Source organism: Gymnogyps californianus, chromosome 1, assembly GCF_018139145.2.
Source record: "Gymnogyps californianus isolate 813 chromosome 1, ASM1813914v2, whole genome shotgun sequence".
NCBI classification, from domain to species: Eukaryota; Metazoa; Chordata; class Aves; order Accipitriformes; family Cathartidae; genus Gymnogyps; species Gymnogyps californianus.
In genome coordinates this window covers 93,470,577-93,491,979 of record NC_059471.1, presented here as the reverse complement: position 1 = coordinate 93,491,979, position 21,403 = coordinate 93,470,577, and the positions used below count along the sequence as shown (strand labels likewise).

The following is a 21,403-nucleotide window of genomic DNA, read 5'->3' as shown; positions in this document are numbered from 1 at the left end:
AGAGTGTCGTCCAGATGCTCATTGAACTCTGACAGGCTTGGTGCTGTGACCACTTCCCTGGGGAGCCTGTTCTAGTGACCGACTACCCTCTCAGTGAAGAACCTTTTCCTAACGTCCAATCTGAACTTCCCCTGATGCAGCTTCATTCCATTTCCTTGTGTCCTATTGCTGGTCACCAGAGAGAGGAGATCAGCAGCTCCCCCTCTGCTGTCCCCCTTGAGGAAGTTATAGACTGCGATGAGGTCACCCCTCAGCCTTCTCTTCTCCAAGCTGAACAAACCAAGTGACCTCAGCTGCTCCTCTTAAGTCTTGCCCTTGAGACATTTCACCATCTTGGTCGCGCTCCTCTGGACACACTCTAATAATTTGATGTCCTTCTTATATTTCGGTGTCCAAAACTGCACACAGTACTCGAGGTGGGGCCGCACCAGTGCAGTGTAGAGTGGGACAATCACCTCCCTCGACGGCTAGCTATGCTGTGCTTGATGCACCCCAGGACATGGTTGGCCATTTTGGCTGCCAGGGAACTGTTGACTCATGTTCAACTTACCATCAACTCAAACCCCCAGATCTCTTTCTGTGGGGCTGCTCTCCAGCCTCTTGTCCCCCAATTTGTAAATATAACCAGGATTACCCTGTCCCAGGTGCAGAATCCGGCACTTCCTCTTGTTAAATTTCATACAGCTGGTGACTGCCCAGCTCTCTAGTCTATCCGGATCTCTCTGTAAGGCCTCTCTACCCTTGAGGGAGTCCACAGCTACTCCTAATTTAGTATCATTGGCAAACTTACTTAACGTACATTCGATTCCTGTGTCCAGATCATTTATACAAACACTAAAGAGCACTGGCCCTAAAATTGAGCCCTGGGCAACCCCACTGGTGACTGGCTGCCAGCCTAATGTAACCCCATTTACTATAACTCTTTGAGCCCAACCTGTCAGCCAGTTGTTCACCCATTGTATTGGACTTGTCTAAGTGTATGCTGGACATTTTATCCAGAAGGATACTGTGAGAGACAGTATCAAAAGCTTTGCTAAAATCCAAAAACCGCACATCTACTGGCTTCCCTTGGTCAACTAGGTAGGTGATGTTCTCATAAAAGGAAATTAAGTTGGTTAAGCAGGACTTTCCCCTTGTGAACCTGTGCTGACTATGACCAATGACTGCATTCTCTCTCAAATGTTTTTCAACAACTCCCAAAATAACCTTCTCCATGATTTTACCAGGCACTGAAGTGAGACTGACAGGCCTGTAATTACCAGGGTCTTCCTTCTTACCCTTCTTGAAAATTGGGACAACATTTGCCAGCTTCCAGTTGACTGGGACCTCTCCAGACTCCCAAGACCATTTGGAAGCTTCGGTTTGCATTTTGTTTAAGAAGACAAAGGAATTCCCTAAAACCTCAGCAAATCTGTTCTCTTGTGTGTTATACATTTATACTAATGTGCAATCTCTTAAACCCTTTCTAAATTAGAAAACCTTTTGAGTTTGAAGTGGTTTTTTTTATCATTCAACTTGAAATTTTTCTTTTTACAGTTCATGCTTAAAAACACTTTTTCTAATTTCAGGTGTTTGTTCTTCCACGTGTTTCTTCACGTAGCGTCGCTGATCTGTTCAGCTTGGAAAGCATGCAGAACATGCCAAGAATAAAATCAGAACCTTTATCCAGTAATATATATTCTACATATGAACGAACCGTCCTCACCTGGTTGAATAAACATTATGAGAAGAATCGAAAAACTGTGTGGAAAAATTGTCAAAAAGGTGAAATAATTCTTTCACTATACTCTTCCTTCTAATACTCCTTTTGTAGTCATTTAAAATTGTTTTTCATAGAGATATCACGACAACTTTCTACTGAAAGTATTTTTTGGAGGATAAGTTATTGCCTACCCATACATATTTCCTTTCCTTGTGTTTCTGTGTTCCAAGATCAGCGTCTTTTGACTAGCACTGTTCATGAAATATCTTGTGTTCTGTGTGTTCTTATAGTTTCTAACTAGGCATAGAGGGTGAAGTGTGGTGAACCTTCTCACTTTCTTCTTTCCATTAACGATCTCAGGAAGGAAGTGCTAGCAATAATCACTTTCTCTTCATTTTCCTGTTTATAGTCACGTGCAGTTGTTAGTATTTGTGCTTGTAGTGGTGTGTTTGAGAGCTAGCTTTTCAGAATTTTTAGAATAATTTTTGTATTGCCTTTATTCTAATGCCATTTAGGAAGGTAATGGAGACCAAGGTTCCAGATTATAAATCTCGTCCTACTTTCAAGGTCAGTTTGACGCCTCATGATTGCTTGAGTAAGGTTAGACAAAATGACCTGTTCTGTTTAAGACTGACCTAGGCAGTTCTGGTATTCAAATCTGATAAAACTGTTCAACGAGTAGTACTTATTACTTCTATTTCCTTGTATGATTTCTCCCTTTCGCTTCTTGACCCTAACTTCATTGCCTCTTTCAGCATTAATTTTGGATGGGTAGTTAACACCAAGAAAGGGCACACTGATGATGATCAAGGAAGAACTCCAGAATGGCTCATAAGCCACCTATGGAAAAGGTTGTCGAGTGTCATTTTTGTCTTGAGTGATTTCTGGCCTGTCTGAATTATGGATAATCTATTTGCATATCATCTTTCATAAGTCTCATTTGGGCATATTCTCTACCTTGCATATGCTTTGAATATCCCCTTGCTTTTCTCATTTTACTGTATAGAAGCAAATTATACTAGATATTCTCAAATGTGTTGAATAATTCTGCTGATAAGAGTGAAAGGTCAGTCTATACCCCCTGCATCCAACAGGAATAGATTTCTAGCTGTCAACTCGTAGTTTGGGTCTGGTCTTATGATTAACTCCGGGAGCTTCCCTAGCTAAAGTAACATGCCCTAGAGTAAGTAGGTGTATTTGCAATGTATTATTTTCTTATTATCTGTGTCTAGTGCCTGCTTTAGTGGAGCTGTCTTGCAGTTGCAAGCACTCTGCTCTGCTGGGTATTATCTGAGTCCTGTGTGTGTAGATGACAACTTGCAGAGAGAATGGCTAGCTACCTGGCCAGTGTTGTGGCTCACCATAAATGCTGCATAGATATATTCCTCAACCCTACTGTCTGTTCTCTTTATTGTAGACTCTAGTAATACCTAGATGTTGAGGCATGGCTAGCCTTGTTCTGGCCTGTGGGAACTTGGTGGGGAGAATATGAATGTCAAAATGCATCTTGTTTAACATTAAACTTTTAATTGAGTTATAATGTCTAAAGATGAGAAGAGTGAGTCTGAACCATAAAGCGCAGATCTAGTGGACTCTACTGGGCAAAAAACCCCAAATGTCTCAGTCCAAGTGGAATATCTATTGATGACACATTTTAAGGAGTCAGTTATTGAAAGTGTTGTTTTAGTTGCCTAAGAGTATGTAATAAATTAGAATATTAAAATGAGGGTTTTTTTTAATGAGTTGTCAAATGGTTATCAGCAATTGTACAGTAGGTTTTTTACAATTATTTAGTTCTAAAGGGTCCCCAAAATTGGCACCCAAAAAGAACAATTTAATTACAATATTGGGGTTCTCAGAAAATAATAATAAAAACTTCTATTAAATCATGCTAATAGGACAGATAACTCAGTAGGTTAATATATTCATTTATGCAGACCTGGTTGCAGATTTGGCTCTGGGTCACAGGTGAAGATGAGTTTTGTGGTTACTGCCAGGGGACGTATATCTGCATTACAATTCTCTTACAATTTCACTTAATAATACTTTTCTGCTTTCAGAGAAGTGCAAGATTGGAATGAGAAGGCAGAGATTATACATGCTTTCTGTGTGGGGGAAGTTACGGATACTGCTTTGCTGTATCGACTTGTATATAGTTTTTTTGGTTCATGAGTTCTATATTCTGTTTGCTAGAGGGCACACAGAAATAGCTTGGTGTATGCACATGAGCATGCCCTTTTCTTTTGCTTCTATTTCCATTTCTCTCACAAAACTACATAAATGAGCATTGCTAAAGATACAATAATTTAAAAAAATGAGAAAATTCTGACAAATTATGAAATTCATAGTCTTAATCTTATACCTCTGCATTATAAAAGTTCTTAACTGTATGATCTTATACTGTTCAGTTCCGCAGATGACCTGCCTCAATATCTCTCTGAATCCTGTTTTAGCCTTCATTTCCCTTTTACCTTTTTGTTTTTACTGCCTCAGAATGAATTTGTGTGTGCTACTGTGCTGTTCTTTCTGCGAAATGGGGCAGAGAATCTAAGGACAAAGGACACAGAAAAGACTGAGGTACTCAATACCTTCTTTGCCTTGGTCTTTACTGGTAAGACTGGCACTGAGCACTCCCAGGCCCTCGAGATGAATGGGAAAGTCTGGAGCAAGGAAGACTTAGCCTTGGTGGAGGAGGATCAGATTAGGGAGCACTTAAACAAATTGGACAAACACAAGTCCATGGGACCCGATGAGGTGCACCAACAAGTGCTGAGGGAGCTGGCCAACATCATTGCAAGGCCACGCTCAGCAGTCTTGGAAAGGTCAGGACAATTGTGGGGAAGTTTGGAAGAGGTTTGGAAGAAAGCAAATGTCATTCCTATCTGGAAGAAGGAAGATCCGAGGAGCTACAGGCCAGTCAGCCTCATCTTGTTTCTTGGGATGGTGATGGAGTAAATAATCTTGGAAACCATTTCCAAACATATGAAGGACAAGAACTTGTTTGGGAGTAGTCAGCATGAATTTACAAAGGGGAAATCATGCTTGACCAACCTGATTGCCTTCCACAATGACATGACTAGCCCAGTGGACAGGTGGAGAGCAGTGGTCGTTGTTTATCTCAACTTTGGCAAGGCTTTCAACAGCCTCCCACAACATCTTCGTAAACAAACTGATGAAATACAGGCTAGATAAGGGGACAGTGAGGTGGACTGAAATTAGGCTGAACTGCCAGGCTCAAAGGGTTATGGTCAGTGGCACTGGAAGCTGGTCACCTGTAATGTACTTCAGGGGTCATTAGACTGAATTTGTTTTTTAAGATCATACACCGGAGAAGAACTTATATATCTCAGCAGATTTAATATACCATTGGTCCTTTAAATTTTTTAATGTTAAGGTTAATCATCAAATTTATACTTAGATATCGTGACATTTTTAATCATGTTAGCCTTAAATTAAGCATATAAACAGGCTTTTTCAGAGGAACAGTTAAAAGTGTCATGAGGAAAAGCATCAGTCAAAGTATAGTAAATGTTCATACAACCCAGCTGAAAGTCCCAAATATCCTCTATTTTGTATTTTTTTGTTATTATTTGCTTAATATCACTAATTTTAAGAGAAGGATTAGTTCTTTTATTCTTGCTACAGTCCAGACCAGAGAGCAATTACCACTTTTTGCTTAACGTTTATGCGCCTGCATATGACCATCCAAACACTCTGCTTTGACTAAAGAATTAGCCCTGACTAGCAACATGTCTTGACCATGGAGCTGCTTTCAGCTCAAACTAGTCTGTTGGGTGATCCATTCCTACTAAATAAATGAAGATCTATCCAGGCCACATTCCTCAGTCTTTCCTTTGATACCTAAGCTACTTAAAGTGAAATGTGACAGTGAGCCAAGCCTAAACTACTGCAGTGCAGAGAGGTTTTAAATATACATCTTTTATTACTTCCTTCTAAAGTTGAAGATAACTATGTCATTCATCAGAACTCTTCTCTTGCAAGAATTAAGATCTCAATAGCTTAGAGAGAACATTAGCAATGAGTTTACTATCTCCACATCTTCTGCCCTTACTGCTACTAAAAAATAAATATGTTTTAAAAGTAGCTTGGTATATGTTTTGGGAGGGCAGGCTTGTAACATGTCTTATTGACCATAAAATGGAAAGCAATGTTGAAACTTGAGACCAAATGCTGTAAAACTGCAAAATGCAACTTCACCTATTCTGCTGAGACCTTAATTATACATGAAATATAAGATTCAGTGCCCACTTAAGGCATTATATGGGCAATAGTAATGATAGGAGAGGAAGCATGAATTATCTGAGTGTAATACATTTTCAGTTTTCCTTCTACCATTCCTTATCTTCACATTTCTTTTCAACATTGCTCTCTGAAAGACTACCTACTAATAGTGTGAAAAAATAAGAGTCAGGAAAAACCCTTAAAAAGTTGCTAGAGTGTTGGAATGCCATAATTCAAGACCTGTACTTCCTAAGCAGAAGAAAAGTTTTGCAAATTAGTGAATTAGATTGCCACCTGAGAAGCTGTATGTCTCTTCCTTATTAATTATGATTCTTGCCATGGTGAAAAAGATAAATTATGTTTTGGGAAAGAGGGGATTTTCTTGAATGTATCCCAGGAAGATCTTGAAAAGAGTAGATAATTCTACGTTTAATATAAAATTATTAGAGAATATAACAGCCAGTACATTGAACAATATCTGAACAATCAACCTAAATCTGAGATGTCAGAGCTGTCTCCAGAGTAGATACATCTTCATTTTACTGGAAAATCTGCTTAGAATAGAAATTCTGCTTAAGAGGACAGAGAAGTGCTAATCCAGTGCCAATGTAGGTTTGTTTGACAATGTTAGGCATAGCAGCATCTCTCAAGAGTCTTACTCTCAAGTAGGAAGGTTTTGGTTTTGATGCATTTTATTCACTTCACTGTAAGTGAGGTGGGTTGGTGTTTTTTTTTTTTTTTTTTTTTTTTTTTAAATTTTGATATCAATTTAGCATGGCATCTGCAGTAAAAAGGTTGAGGAAGGAGAGATTTTAGTGTGAGATGACGTCTTCACAAAATTGTATGAGAATTAAGTAGAATTCTTGTTTTAAAACAGATTCTGTAGAACTTTCACTTAAGGTTGTTTCTAGTAGAGCAATTAAAAAGCCCACTCTTTTCTTTCCTTTGTTTTCATGAATTTTTCTTCCTCCCCTCCTCTCTCTGCCCCTTCCTCTCTCCTCCCCCCTACCTCTCTTGCTTCTTTCCCCAGTTTTTAGGAAGGGTATTTATGGAGTCCATTGATTCTTGCTTCTCAATTTGATAGTTCTTAGAGACAAATGAGAAACGAGCTAAAGGGAGACCTTTTGTCTTTGAAGGGTAAAAGAGGAGAGTCTTATGGAATTTCATTTAAGATTTCTTTCAGTTAAAATCACTGCAAAACAAGCTTTTCCCAAAGAACAAATTTTGCTTTTTACACACTTGATAAAAATCTGAATTAAAGAAGGGGAAGTGACTATCTAATGAACTGCCATCATGAGTATCATAAGTCTGACTTCCAGCAAAATATTATGAGAGAATGTTGTTCTTGAGTGATAAATCGTGGAAATTATTTCTTGAAATAGAAATTAGCTAAGTTTTTAACCATTTTTGTGTGTTGTATTTCATGATTTGCACAGCAAATGTATGCATTTGCATGAAATGTAATATGTAAATATGAAGTCCAATAAGTAGGCTTTTCTGTCCTACTCGCCTTTCTTAGTGTACCTAAGTACTCCAAGTTTAAGAATTGCATCATATCTCTTTCCCTATAGCTGAAAAACCCACAAGATCATATCAGGATTTTATTTAATAGAAAAAGAGAAAAAGAATTATTTTCCTGAGTTTTAAGTTCATATACAGTTGAGAAATAAGCAAAATGCCATGTTTAATTTAACTCTTTAGACTTTGGAGTAGTATAAAAATATTTGTTTTGTACAGTTTTATTGTTTTGTACCAGCTGGCATTATGCAGCTTCAGGGAAGTAAAAGTGTGAAGAAGGATAGTCCTTGGAGCCCTATATTGAAAAGATTCAAAGTGTTCATATTTGGAAAACTGTTAAAAAGATCTTTCAAAAAAAGCACCCTAACTCTTAGGGCTGCATATATTTGTGTATATATTTGTGTGTATACATATATGCATACATATATATGTGTGTGTAGACATGTGTGCTTATATATAAAAATGTATATGTGTATATACATATATGCTGACCCTTAAAAACCTAAATGACCTAAATAGGAATAATCGGGTAAATATTTAGGAAGAAATTTTGTTTCCTTACTTGCCATACACTTTGAGATACCTAGACAGCTATTCTACTTTCATCTAAACAAGGCGCTTCACAGTGTTTGTATGTTAATTGGAATAAATAAGCTTTCTGATTATTTTTGTAATTAATGCTACTTCTGCAGTGCATATGTCCTGGTTTCAGCTGGGACAGAGTTAATTTTCTTCTTAGTAGCTGCTACAGTGCTGTGTTTTGGATTTAGTGTGAGAATGATGTTGATAACACTCTGATGTTTTAGTTGTTGCTAAGTAGCACTTATCTTCAGCCAAGGACTTTCCAGTTTCCCGTGCTCTGCCAGTAAGCAGGTGTGCAAGAAGCTGGGAGGGAGCAGAGCCGGGGCAGCTGACTTGAACTAGCCAAAGGGGTATTCCATACCATGGAACGTCATGCCCAGTATATAAACAGGGGGGAGTTGGCCGGGCGGCGCGGATCGCGGCTCGGGAACTAACTGGGCATCGGTCAACGAGTGGTGAGCAATTGCATTGTGCACCACTTGCTTTGTATAGTTTAATTCTTTTAGTATTGCTATTGTCATATTATTATTATTATCATTATCATTGTTTTTCATTCCTTTCTGTCCTATTAAACTGTCTTTATCTCAACTCACGAGTTTTTTTTTTCCTGATTCTCTCCCCCACCCAGGGGTGGGGGGGCAGTGAGCGAGCGGCTGCGTGGTGCTTAGCTGCCGGCTGGGGTTAAACCACGACAGCATACCAAATATGTAGATTAAGTATGGTATAGCTGTGGATTTAGTAATACAACTTCAGATATTATGTGAGGAGAAAACATATTTCAGACTATGAAGATTGGAAAAGGTTCTGTTAATTTGTTCTAAGTATCAAACAGTGAATTTCATTGAGAACAGGTTTTTTGTCTTTTTTTTTTTTTACTAAATAAGTTGATGTGGGGATTATAGTATTCATTCTGAAGCCAGCATAGAAGCCAGGTATGCTGTAATGAATTGCTGTGATTTATTGCATTTTAAATCAAAGTGATCTATAAGTGAAATGCCATGATAAAAAAAATAGTGTTGAAGGTGACATTTTAATCTAGAGACTTTTAGTACCATTCAGTAGTTTTAAAACTAGTTCTCTTTACAAATGGAAACTTTCTGTTGAAAAGCAACAAAATGGAGACTGATATAAGGTAACACTATTCTTAAGTGATGCATAAAAACCTAAGGAATTTGTCAATTTAAGATATTATTTGGGATAAGAATCAGCAAAAATAAAACAGAACTGCATAGATAGCAAAAGACTATTGGAAAATTTTATTAGGAGCAGAAAGGTAAATGTTCATGCCTCAGGGTAAAAGCCTTCTGCAACAGATGGGAATAAATGAGACATATCCCCAGTGTATCCTCTTTTCTGTCGTTGCCCCATGTGGTGTTTCTTGAACTTTTCTGCTTAGAATTATTATGAATTGACAGTGGTATTAAATTGATCTGTCCCTGATATTTCAGGAGTTCTTAGAAGAGTAATTATCAGTTTTGATGAGCAAGGGTTGTAGCATGCTGCCTGAAGTAGGAACTGTAATTTGCCTATGAGTCTCTAATAAAAGACTTCTTGTTTTCCATGTTAAGATAAATGTAGCCTCACATGCTGTATGTGCTAAAGGTAGATACATTATAATTCTGTTAATCCTAAATACGTTTTATGAAAAACATAATAGTCTTTTTCAAAAAATATTCAAAGGCATATTTCCTCTCACCTTTCTTATGCTCTGTATTGTATACTTCAGTACCATCATTTTAAACCTTGTCCTGGTTCTAATGCCAGCACTTACAGAAAAGGTTATTGCTGCTGTATTTCTTCTGTAAATGTTTGTATTATTCAGTACCAGATTTAAGCTATTGAAACAGGACTATGGGCGTTATTATAGCTATAGATTAGTTCCACCTCCAGAGATTTTCAGATCCCAGAATAGGAAGTCGTTATATAATATTATAAACCATTATTACTGCAGTAATTTACATTAAAAAGGACATACTGTGATAGTTTAAAGGTCTATCTAGCTCAGTATTCTACCACCAATAGAAGATGCTTAGAGGTGAGTTACAGTGCAAACATATGGCAATACTTTCTTTACACATACTCTGAGACTTGTACTAGATTTTTATTCTGTGAATTTGTTTAATTGTATTTTGAACCTGTGCAAACTTCTGGCATCACACCATTCTGAAGCAGTAAGTAGGTTTAAAATCTATATTGTATGTAAAATATTTTGTTTTGAGCTTGCTGCTTAATACTGTAATTTGGTATTTCCTTTACTGACAAATTTGTGTATTCCACTGAGCTATTTAACAATAATGTCTGGTTCCCGTTCTCAGTGTCACGCCTACTTATACGGACTGCTGTCATATCACCACTCAATTGTTACTTTTCCTTTGTAGTTCCATAGTCTAATTTATTAATTCCTTATAAAGTGCCATTTCAAACCTTTGATCATTAAAGGTCATCAGTTTCAAGATTTTTATGTGAAAGTATTAAGTTTATTTGGAAAGTCTTATAGAATATTAGCCTAACCCTATATATTTTTTCCTCTGTTTTTCGGTAACTCAGAATTTGAAAAAATTGCTTGTGACTATATAACAAAAGATCTATCATTTGTGAAGACATCTGTTGTGCCTCCTTAGACATACATCAGTTGATTTTGCAACTGATAGCAACAATTTAAGTTTTTTATTGTGTGAAAACAGCAGAACAGCTTCACAAGAAATACAGTACTTTCTTTAAAGATTTATTGCTATTCTTACTTTTTTATATAAAATAACTCTGAAACTTAGTAGATTAAACCAAATCTGATCCTTTAAGAGTTTTAATGCTTGGTATAAGACCGTTTTGTTCTTTCTGGATGGTCGTCTTATCCAGATAATACCAATACATCATACTTCTGTGTTACAACTTTTTTTCCTTTTCTATTGGAATTTTTCTTTTAAGATTAATGGTAATTTTTCATGGTCATTTTTTCCCAGAACGAAAGTAATGTAGTGTATGTGGTGGAAATTTTGAAACGGTGAAATGTTTGACTTCATAGTCATTGGGAACAATGGCTTCAGAGATTGCTGGGATCTCTTGATCCAATTAGCCATTTTTCTGGGGTGTTTCTTTGAATAAAAACACTACCATCTATCTTCAAAGGGATACTTTGTTACCAGCTTACTTTACTACTTACTTTAGTAAGTCAGTGAGATAAAGCATACTGATGGATCAGTTAATAAAAGCGAAACTTGAAAAAAACCCACAGTAAAGCACAAAAGGTAGAAAAGGGAGAGAGAGAACAGAAATAATCTGTTTCATTCTTGTGTGCAAAGACTAAACTGACTATACCTGTAGTGTACTGGACAGGTATTTGCCTAGACTGTTATAAAAATCTCTGAAAAAGGAGATTCCATGGTCCACTTCAGGCAATATCTGCCAGTATTTCACACTCATTTCCATTTGAAAGATTTTCCTGTTGTCTAACATAACCCAAAATTTCCACTGCTAGAGTTTAAGTCCATCCTCTCTCTTCTAAAATGTGGTGTGCAGTGGATCTTCTTTGCTTTTGTAGTAACTTTATACGTATTCACAAATTGTTATGTTCTGCTTCAGTTACTCCCTCTCCACCCTCTTGGCAAAACAATTCCATTCTTTCAGTCTTTTTGTGTACTCTGCTCATTTGTTTTCTGGTAAACTCTCTTAGATGATCCATGTCTGTCTTGAAGTTTGGTGCCAATTACTGGATTTTATACCAGGTGACACTTTACTAGAACTGAACAGAAGTGAAAGGACCAGTCTACCTGCTTAAGATACAACTCTCCTGTTTATGCATCCTAGCAAAGTATTTGCTTTGTCTGCAACAGTATATTTGCTGTTATCTCCAGAATCTTTTCTGCAGAATTTCCATCCATCCCATTTTCCATCTAGTACTTGTGTAATGAATTATTCTTAATTAAGTGTAGTACACTGCATGCATCACTATTGGATTTCCTCCCATTTGTTTCAGATCATTATTCCAGTTGTTCAAGAGCTTAAATTGTAGTCCTTTCCTCACGAGTACTTGCAACCCATTCTTCTTCCCACAGTCAATTCTTTAACCTGCTTGATATTATCTCCAGATTGGACTAAGGTGGTTTTATAGTATTTTCCAATTTGTAAATGAAAATACTGAATAGTATACAATCTAGGAATTTGCAGTTTGATTTGTGGACAGCTGATAGTTAGGCTTACTGTTTTTCAGTGAGCTTTGTGCTCCACTTAACAGTACCTTTTTCCTAGACTATCTTTTCCTTGCTTCCTTATGAGAGAGAATGTGACCAAAATCTTACTGAAGTTAGAATGTCTAGTATTTTTCCTTTGTCCACAGTATCTTCTACCTGTCAAAGAAATAGACAAAATTTGACCTAGAGGAGTTTATGTTGACTGTTGCTTGCTATTCTACCAACAAATAGGTTGTTTGTCATTTTTGTGTAGAATTGTTATAGATATTTCCTTGATTATCTCCATTTGGAAAATAGTTTTCATATCCTGCAAAAAATCTTGAGGCTTCAAATTCTAATTCTAATCATGCAAATGTGAAAACATTTATTTTTGTTTTAGTGAAAACTAAGAAAGATTACGGCAAAAAAAGCACTGTGAAAACCCTGTAGCCTTGTGTGCTATTGATTCATCAGACTTTTTAAAGGCCATAAAATTTTTAAAAACTCAATGGATCTGGACTTTTAAATACAAAAATAAATAAAATATGGAAATAAATAATTAGATTGCCATGGCAGAACTTTGCTGCTTCTATCTAGAAATGCTTCATGAAGAAAGCAAGCAGTGTGTGTTCAAGACTTGGTTTAACCTGTCACAAGAAAGATGAGGACATTGCTGTTATGCTTGGTTACTGCATGCATGCCACATGATGCCATTACAAGTTAAAAATAAAATTGCCTATTAAAAATAAATAAATGCAGGAATTAAGTTATTCCCAAATCACTGAATTGAGTACGAAAGTTACTTCCTTCAGTGTTGAGTGGGATCAACAACTGAAAAAACCCTACTCTCATTTTAGATCACTTGCAGAGGCCTCTTGCAGTATATTTTAGCTTTCGATAACCATAGTAAATGTCCGAGTACACTATGTAAGAGTGACTGCACATCCACTCCAAGTTAGTCCTGCTTGATTATTTTCTTTTATGAAGTATTTTCACCTATTGTCATGGGTGAGACAGAGTAAATGACAGCCTGTGATGGATCAGGATACTGGGGTTTATTGAAGAACCAGCAAGGTCAGAGCTCTTATCCTATTTGATAATTTCACACACTCAGTCGCTCCACACAGCATTACGTTCACAAGGTCTCAAATTCTCTCCCTGGCAGGGAGGTTGCTACTGGTCTGAGAAGATCAGGAAAAAGTCACGTCAATTCATGCTGTGCCGCTGGTCATAGTTACCTGTCTCAGGTGTCACTCTCCAAAGTCCCTGGGCATCCGCTGGCATTTGTCTGTGTGCATCTCTCTGATCTTCAGGATCTTCTCCAACTTCTAAGATCATTCCTCCAGTTAGAAAATTCTTCACCTTCTTTCCAGTCTTCTGTTGTGTCTTCAAGACCGCTGCTTCTTTTTGAGAATGCTTCTTTTTGGCCTCTTCTTCTTTCCATAAGTCCAAGTCCCCAGTTTTCCCAATCTAAATAGTTTATGTGCAGAAGCACAACGCGTGATCAGCCTAATTGGTGCTTCTGTCTCACGCCTCTTCATTAATGGCAGAATTCAGAACATGCCACTTTAGTCTAGGTGTTATCAAAATTTGCAGCCAGCCCCTATGGGATGCAGCTAGCAAGTAGCAGGAATATGTCTCAGAATTCCAAAGTCCAATTTTGGACAATTTGCTCCCTCCCCCCTCTACCCAACCACACAGGGTTATCTGCTACCTGTTAGCATTCATGTTTTAAGCTATTTTTGGCCTGCAACACCCATCAGTCAGGTTTTCATCATGACATTGGCTGAAAATCTTTGTCTTAAAGATCCATTAGTAATTTTTTTTTTCCAAGTACCAATACAAATGAAATTTAATACATTTATATGCTTAGAGGAAAATGAGGTATCCTGCGTAAGACTTCTGATTTCCATTGTTTATTTCTACTAAAATTGAATAATTATATTTAAAAACTTAGTTATTGTAGAGTGGTTAGCTGGCAGATTTTCTGCTAGATTTGATGTAATTAGGAAAAATACATTATGTTTTCTGACTAATTTATTCACAAGCATTTGAATTAAGTAGGTTGATTGATAGTAGAAGGATTAGCTGGAAAACAACAAAAATACTTATAAAAGTATTCAATTAGTCAAAATGGGAAAATATTCCACTTCATGGGTTTTTTTCTTCATGCTCTGATTTACATAGGCTATAAAGCTATAGTGCAATAAATGTTTTTTAAACAATAGTGCTACCATGTTTCATTTCCACTGGCACAGCCATTTATGTGCCTGCGTGGTAAACTGAATTGGTGTGATCCAGATTAAAACGTAAGGAAATGTTTTGCCCTTTCTTTTTAAGACAGCTTTGTTCCCACACCCACTTTGCTGCCACACAGACAATTCTACTGGCACGAAACAAAGGATTAGTGGAGATAGAAGAAAGTACATAGGTACTAGGGACAACTGGTATTGCTTAAATGCACTCAAGTAATTATCCCACCAGAAGACTAAAGATAGCTAATGATACACTTAAAGTAAGATTTAAAGTTAAAATAGGATAAACAATAAAGTTTACTTTTTGATCAAAGCATCTGGTTTAATGAGTTTCCATAACCAAGCTAAGCAACTCAATCTAGATGACTAACCAGAATAAAAATTCAATATTGGACCTAATTTAAAATGAAAGCAGTAGTTAATCTTAAAAAGTTAAAAATAAAAATGTGAAAATGGTGAATTATTAAAAATACCAATATTGTGTGCTGAGAGTGAGTCTGAGTTCTATTAATAAAAAACCCCAGAAAGATTATTGAATTTTATACGTCCCAACTATGATCAATAGAATGATGGATTTATATTAGAAAGACTAACTTTTTAGGAAGAAATTAAGCTTTTAAAAATGTATTTTGCTATTTTTATGTTTTTGCAGTTTTTGACTAGATTAAATATTTTTTAAATAACTGCAAGAAATTTACCAAGGAGTTGGGATGAAATTAATGTCTCCTACTGTAGACATTTGTAAAATGGAGGTCTGAATTTAGTTAAAATTAATACTGTCCTAATTTAGATGTTGAGGCCCATATTTACTGCATTCTGTTCCTGTCATAGGTAACAGAGAGATGTTATATATCCAGTCAGACTTCATCTTTGGTACTTGCCCTCCAGAATTATCAAGGACCATTAAACTTTGAGTTTTCTGCTTGGAAAAAAGTTGTTTCAGTTAAACAATAGGAAAAAAGTTAATTCTGACACAGTGAAATGTTTTTTTTCTTTATAAATTTATAAATGAATGTTTTAATTTTGATTTGAAAGCTTACAGAAAATGAAATAGTCATTCTAATCCTTAAATAGTTTCTTGATTTTTTTTTTTACTGAACATACATTTCATGAATATTTAGAATAAAATGTAAATTGATTTAGTTTTCTTTCTGTTCGTATTAATGAAACAATGATAATAAAAGAAACATCATTTGAAGTCTAAATTGAATTAAAACTTTCTTCAGAAAAGGAGATTTTTTAGATAGTAATTTGAAATAACTTTTTTTTGGAATGTTCTAGAAGAAACTTGCTGTTTTCTGGAAAAGGGAGGAGAGAGTTTGTCTCTTTTTAAGGCAGTTCTTTTATTTAAACTATTAGAGCTTGTTTTTTAATAATGAAAATGGAACAAAATAACACTTTAGGGCCTTCCAGAAGAAAAGAGACTGTTTAAGAACAGTGTAATTATTAATTAATATATGATAGAACATATTTTATGTATTTTAATGATTCATTTATAGTAAGTTTTCCATCTGTCTTCTGATATGGCAGATAGGTTTTGGGGGGGAGAGAAGGGGAAGATGTTGGCCAAAGTTATACCTGTTTAGATCCAAGATCTTACTGTTGTGAAAGCCATCTTGTTGAATGTAATTGGATGTATAAACAGAGAACGGTGGGAAGAGACTGAATAGTGTGATGAGGCAGAGCACTGCAGATAGAGGTGTGGACAGCAGCAGCCATTGGCTTTCAGACTCATTGACCTGCTGATCTTTTCTTTCATTTGAAATAATATCTGAAGTCACTTTACAGCATGAATAGGAAAAAATAAGGGATTTTGGACCAAGCCTAAACATCACCACACTGAAGAAGTGGCAAACTAAAATCATTATCAATGTCACAGAGTTAAGCTCAGATGAATTTACATGTGTCGTGGTTTAACCCCAGTCAGCAACTCAGCACCACGCAGCCGTTTCCCCCTCCCCCTCCCAGTGGGGTGAGGAGGAGGAAAGCAAAGGAAAAAAAAAGTAAAACTCGTGGGTTGAGAGAAGAACAGTTTAATAACTAAAGTAAAATATAATACTAACAATAATAATAATGAAATATAATAATAATAGTAATGAAAAGGAATGCAACAAAAAGAAGGGGAGGGGGAGGAAAAAAAAACCAGTGATGCACAATGCAATTGCTCACCACCCGCTGACCGATGCTCAGTTAGTTCCCGAACCACGATCCGCGCCTTCCAGGCAGCTCCCCCCCGTTTATATACTGGGCATGACGTTCCATGGTATGGAATACCCCTTTGGCTAGTTCAGGTCAGCTGCCCCGGCTGTGCTCCCTCCCAGCTTCTTGCACACCTGCTTGCTGGCAGAGCATGGGAAACTGAAAAATCCCTGGCTTAAGATAAGCGCTCCTTAGCAACAACTAAAACATCAGCGTGTTATCAACATCATTCTCACACTAAATCCAAAACACAGCACTGTACCAGCTACTAAAAAGAAAGTTAACTCTGTCCCAGCCAAAACCAGGACAACATGCCTTTACTGGTAAGCTTGTGCAGCATCTGCTCCTATTCTTTCTTACTAGAGCTATATCAATATGCTGAAGTATCTGCAAAGAGTTGATGTGAAGTGATAGACATTTAAATTTTTCAGATGCTGAGGCATCTGTGTTCTATAAATGAACAAAAGAATCATGAAAGACAGATTTTGCTTAGAATATGGTACAGGAGTTTGTTGTAGGTTGAATTAATTTTTTAAAGTATAGTTAGTTATTAATATTCTAATTACTTTCCCACTGAATTTTTGATACATTCTTTTTTCTACTGCAGCAGTTTATTGTAGTAAAGAAATAATCTCTAACACCCTGCTTGGAAAGTATTTTGTAGTACTGTTAAATCTCTAGTGCTTAGTAAGTTAGACCAAACGTCGTCTTTATTCCCACATTATTGTACATGAGCATGAAATTAAAAAAAAGATCTGAACTGACTGCTACTAAAAGCAGCAGGCTGTAAGGTTGTTTTAGGTGTATAGTATCTTTCTTGATAGCACACTGAATCCTTCTGAGGCTCTTTATTTGGTGCTCATGCCACAAAGAAGGATCTTTCCCTACAGAGTATGGGTTTTTTTATGGATGTCTACTTTCTTTATATGTCATGTCATAAGAAGTCCTGTACAGAATTGTCTTCTAAATAATTCTTTTTGACCTGTACTTCAAATGCAGTTTTGGATCATTAATGGAAGACTTGATTCCTTTGTAATTTTTTTTTGCTTTTGAAATCAGCAAAAGGTAATCCTGAAGCTGTACCAAGTACTTCCTCACAAAGTACTTGGTAATGAAGAATACCTTTGGTTTTTTGATATTTTGTGGAAAGGGTACTTTTTTTTTTTTTGATAATTTTTAATTAAATCGTTTTGGGGACGTTCTCTCCAAATAGTATAAATATACCAAACCATTAATATGTTGTAGTGATCCTGACTGGAAGATCATTGTACATAAAGGAGCTAAGTGATCCACATGACAGTTAACTTGAGTAGGTGCAGGCCTGTGCTGCACTGTGTATATCCCTTGGCTACAAGATAAACTTAGCCAGCTAATTGTAAGAGGAGCTTACAGGCAGCTCCCACTTGGTATCAGTGATTATGCCACCTGCATGTCCTTGTCTTTAATTAAAACTGCAGCACCAAGTTCTCACATGAGCATCCTTTTTATCTGATGGTAGAAACGACTAGCAGAATTGTTTTATTTTAACAAAATCCTATAAGAGCTAACCCTCCCACAGACTGCATCTGTACAGTGTGCTGCGTCCTGACTGGAGGTCAGTTCCAATGCTGCACAGTTTGGGTTTCCCAGTGTCTGAAGGGATATAAGGTTATTTATAATAACCTCTTTTTCCCTATAGCATTAGCTCCAATAACTGACAGTGATACTTTATGAAGTCTGAATATCTTTCTTAGTAAGATCACAATGAACCAGCACCCCCTGACGGAAAGCATATGCACATAAAAATTTTAGTTCTGGATATTCATGAACATTCTTTGAAAATTCTGTAAGAATTTCATTCTTCTATGACATACAAAGTCACAGTTTGATAAAATTCTCTTGTGTGTTAGCTAGCTTATTTTATGAAAGCAAGTACTTAAAAATTAGTCTTTCCTGGAATTAATTTTTATTTGAGATTACAATTTGATATATTTACTTTGCATTAATATAGGATTCCATCTGAATGCACTTCCTATTTAATGATTTGCCCCATGGTTATTTTATTTCTTCTATTTGGTTCTTGAATAGTTTATCTCTTTAAATTTAGTCTGAAGCATAGTATTTACAGCACTGTAGAACAATCTTATAAGCTTACAACTACTCTGTTTGGTATAAATGAGGAGTTCACAACCAAATTTATACCTGTAGCTGATAATAGCTACGTATTTTCAAATTTGATTTAAGTGTCATTCTTGGGGAACCAACTGAAGTTACTTGAGCTGATGTTGATAAATTATGATCTGACATTAGCAGCAGCATCTCTAGCTACTTGTTCCCTGTCACTAATTCAATTTTGCAATCACACTTAATATCAAACAAAAGTAGATGGGTACAATCAATTGAGGAGGTATAAACTCAAGTAAAATAAGTGCTAGTAAAAGAAAACCATTTTGAAGATTCATAGTGTCTTTAACACTACATGGAACGGTTACCACTGTTTCAGTTTAAGATCAGGAATTTTTTTTCCAGTTTGAATGTTTTTTGGATTTGTGACCTCACTTTTGGACAATAACTTGCTTGGTTACATCAGCCTGGCTGACGTCTGAAGGTACTGAGGAGTGAATAAGGTTACCTTAAGAAATTTAATAATTTTCAATATACAACAGCCTACTTTCTTTCTTAGTCAGTGTGGTTTTGATAGTTGTTGTTCATAGGGTATATAACATACCCAAAAATGTTGTCTCAAGTTTAAAACCCTTAGTAACACTGGTTGAAGTGTTACATCTATAGCATAGCATCATCTAATTTGTGAGAGCAAAAGATTCAGCATTCTTGACCACTAAATGAGACCATTGTATTCCAAATGCATAGAGAATCTATCCTTTTCTCTTTCTTGAACTTTCATTTAGTTTATGGTATTCTTTCTGTAAAGGTAGAGTCCTTTAAAATATACGTGATTTGTGCCCCTGCTTTCATGTGTTTGGTCTTGTAGAATGAAGCTCTTAATAAGGACAGACTTGAAATAAAGGTCTGAAATGTGTAACCTGGTGAAACATTTTATGCTTCTGTTCTTTTAAATTATTTCTATGTCAAGTACTGGTGTCTCCAAATTCTTCTTTTGCTAATGAAGATAGTGGACTGTTCTGAACATCGTTATATTACTATCATAACAGTTCAGTGTTACAAACATTTTTTATCTTCTAATGGTAGCATTTTTGAAAGAAAAGAACATTTCTTTATATTATAACTTTAAGATGTTTATGTGTTTATAATAGGTAGGAGATTTTTTATCATCTCAGATTCTGTAGCATGTCGGTGGGTTTTTTTCAACTTAGGAAGCTTCAAACTTGGTAAACAGTACAGTCTCTGGATGTATAGTGAAATAAAAGCTATATAATTTGTCCTATATGAGAAAGGATTATCCCAGTCTGTCTGAAAACCTTGCCAGTGGCTGAAGTCCAAAGTGTTCCCTAAATTTGGGAGCTTGAACCTGAGACAGTAACAAAAACAAAGAAAATTAAGCAATAGGTATTTTTGCGATAGAAGTTGGAAGAAACGGCAAATAACACAACAGAGAAGGCATGACTCAGTACTTGAATATTTATGACCAGATTGCTGTCCTTAAAAAAGGATCAGCTTCTCTGTGTTCATGCTTCACAAAGTGCATATTATCTGGAGAGCAAAGTACCGGTAATTGGGTATAGACAGTGATTTAAAACGTTTAGTTATTGGTATGTCAGTAAATTTTTTTAGAGGATATCTCAGGTTGAGAGTTTTCAAATGACTGTATTCTTCCTATGGTTTATTATGATGCTTAAGGACAAAAGTCTGTTGTTTAAATGTTGTGTTAAATATTTAAGATATGGAATGCTTCAAACAAGAAATACTAATAAATAATCTGTATTTACTTTCTTAATAATCAGTTTTATTTTAAATAAAAACATTAGAAATATAAAAAATAATCTAACCTTGTGAAGCATAGGCCTTTACAACACAGTTGTAGAAGTAGTGATCTATGTTGCAGGAATTGAGCTGTTAGCTTTCATTTATATTGCATTTGTGCCAAATAACTTAATATGACCTTAAAGAAAATCAATAACCTTTTCCTTCTTATATGCTTAAATGTTGCAACTTTAAAGGAGTCGTGCATATTTTCATGAGTTTCAGTAGCCCTATGAATGTTATGCCTATAAAAATAGAGATAATTTACATGTTTAGGTTCCTAATCTGTGAGGTTAAGTTTAGCTTACCTGCTTTTCCTTCTGTTGTGATGAATGCTCTTACATGCTGTATCAGAGTGTATGAGTAATAGTTACAATATTCTAGGTGAGATTTTTCATGTTTTCAGCAATGGCTCTGGAAGAGAATTATGCCTGGGAAATTCTACATGTGCATGGATGTTTCCTTTTTCTGTTCTTTCCTCTACTCAGTCATTTCAAGTAGTCATCATATCTATCTAGAATAAAATGAGGCATCTCAGGGGAGAAGAGTCTAATTCATCTTGCTCTGTTTTTAAATCAGGTGAAGTACCACCAATGAGATGGATCGTAAATTTTGACCGAGATCTTCTAGATGGTCTGGTATTGGCAGCACAGCTGGCAGCTTATTGTCCATATTTGGTAAGGACTTTTCTTAATATTGTGCAAGTTTTAAACAGTTTATTAATGTAAGTAGGTTTATTCAGGCCTTATTTTCCTTTGGAACTGTTGGCTTATGTGGTTTTCAAAAGAAAAAAAACCCCAACATTTAGCAAATCTAGA

At 36.0% G+C, this 21,403-nt stretch overlaps 1 protein-coding gene across 1 annotated transcript in view; it reads left to right on the top strand.

Moving 5' to 3' along the window:
- CFAP47 (cilia and flagella associated protein 47) overlaps positions 1-21,403 on the top strand; it is a 363,098-nt gene that overhangs the window by 88,589 nt on the left and 253,106 nt on the right. Inside the window, 2 exon segments of the mRNA XM_050891106.1 lie at positions 1,569-1,764; positions 21,165-21,262. Coding sequence (XP_050747063.1) covers positions 1,569-1,764; positions 21,165-21,262 — 294 coding nt within the window.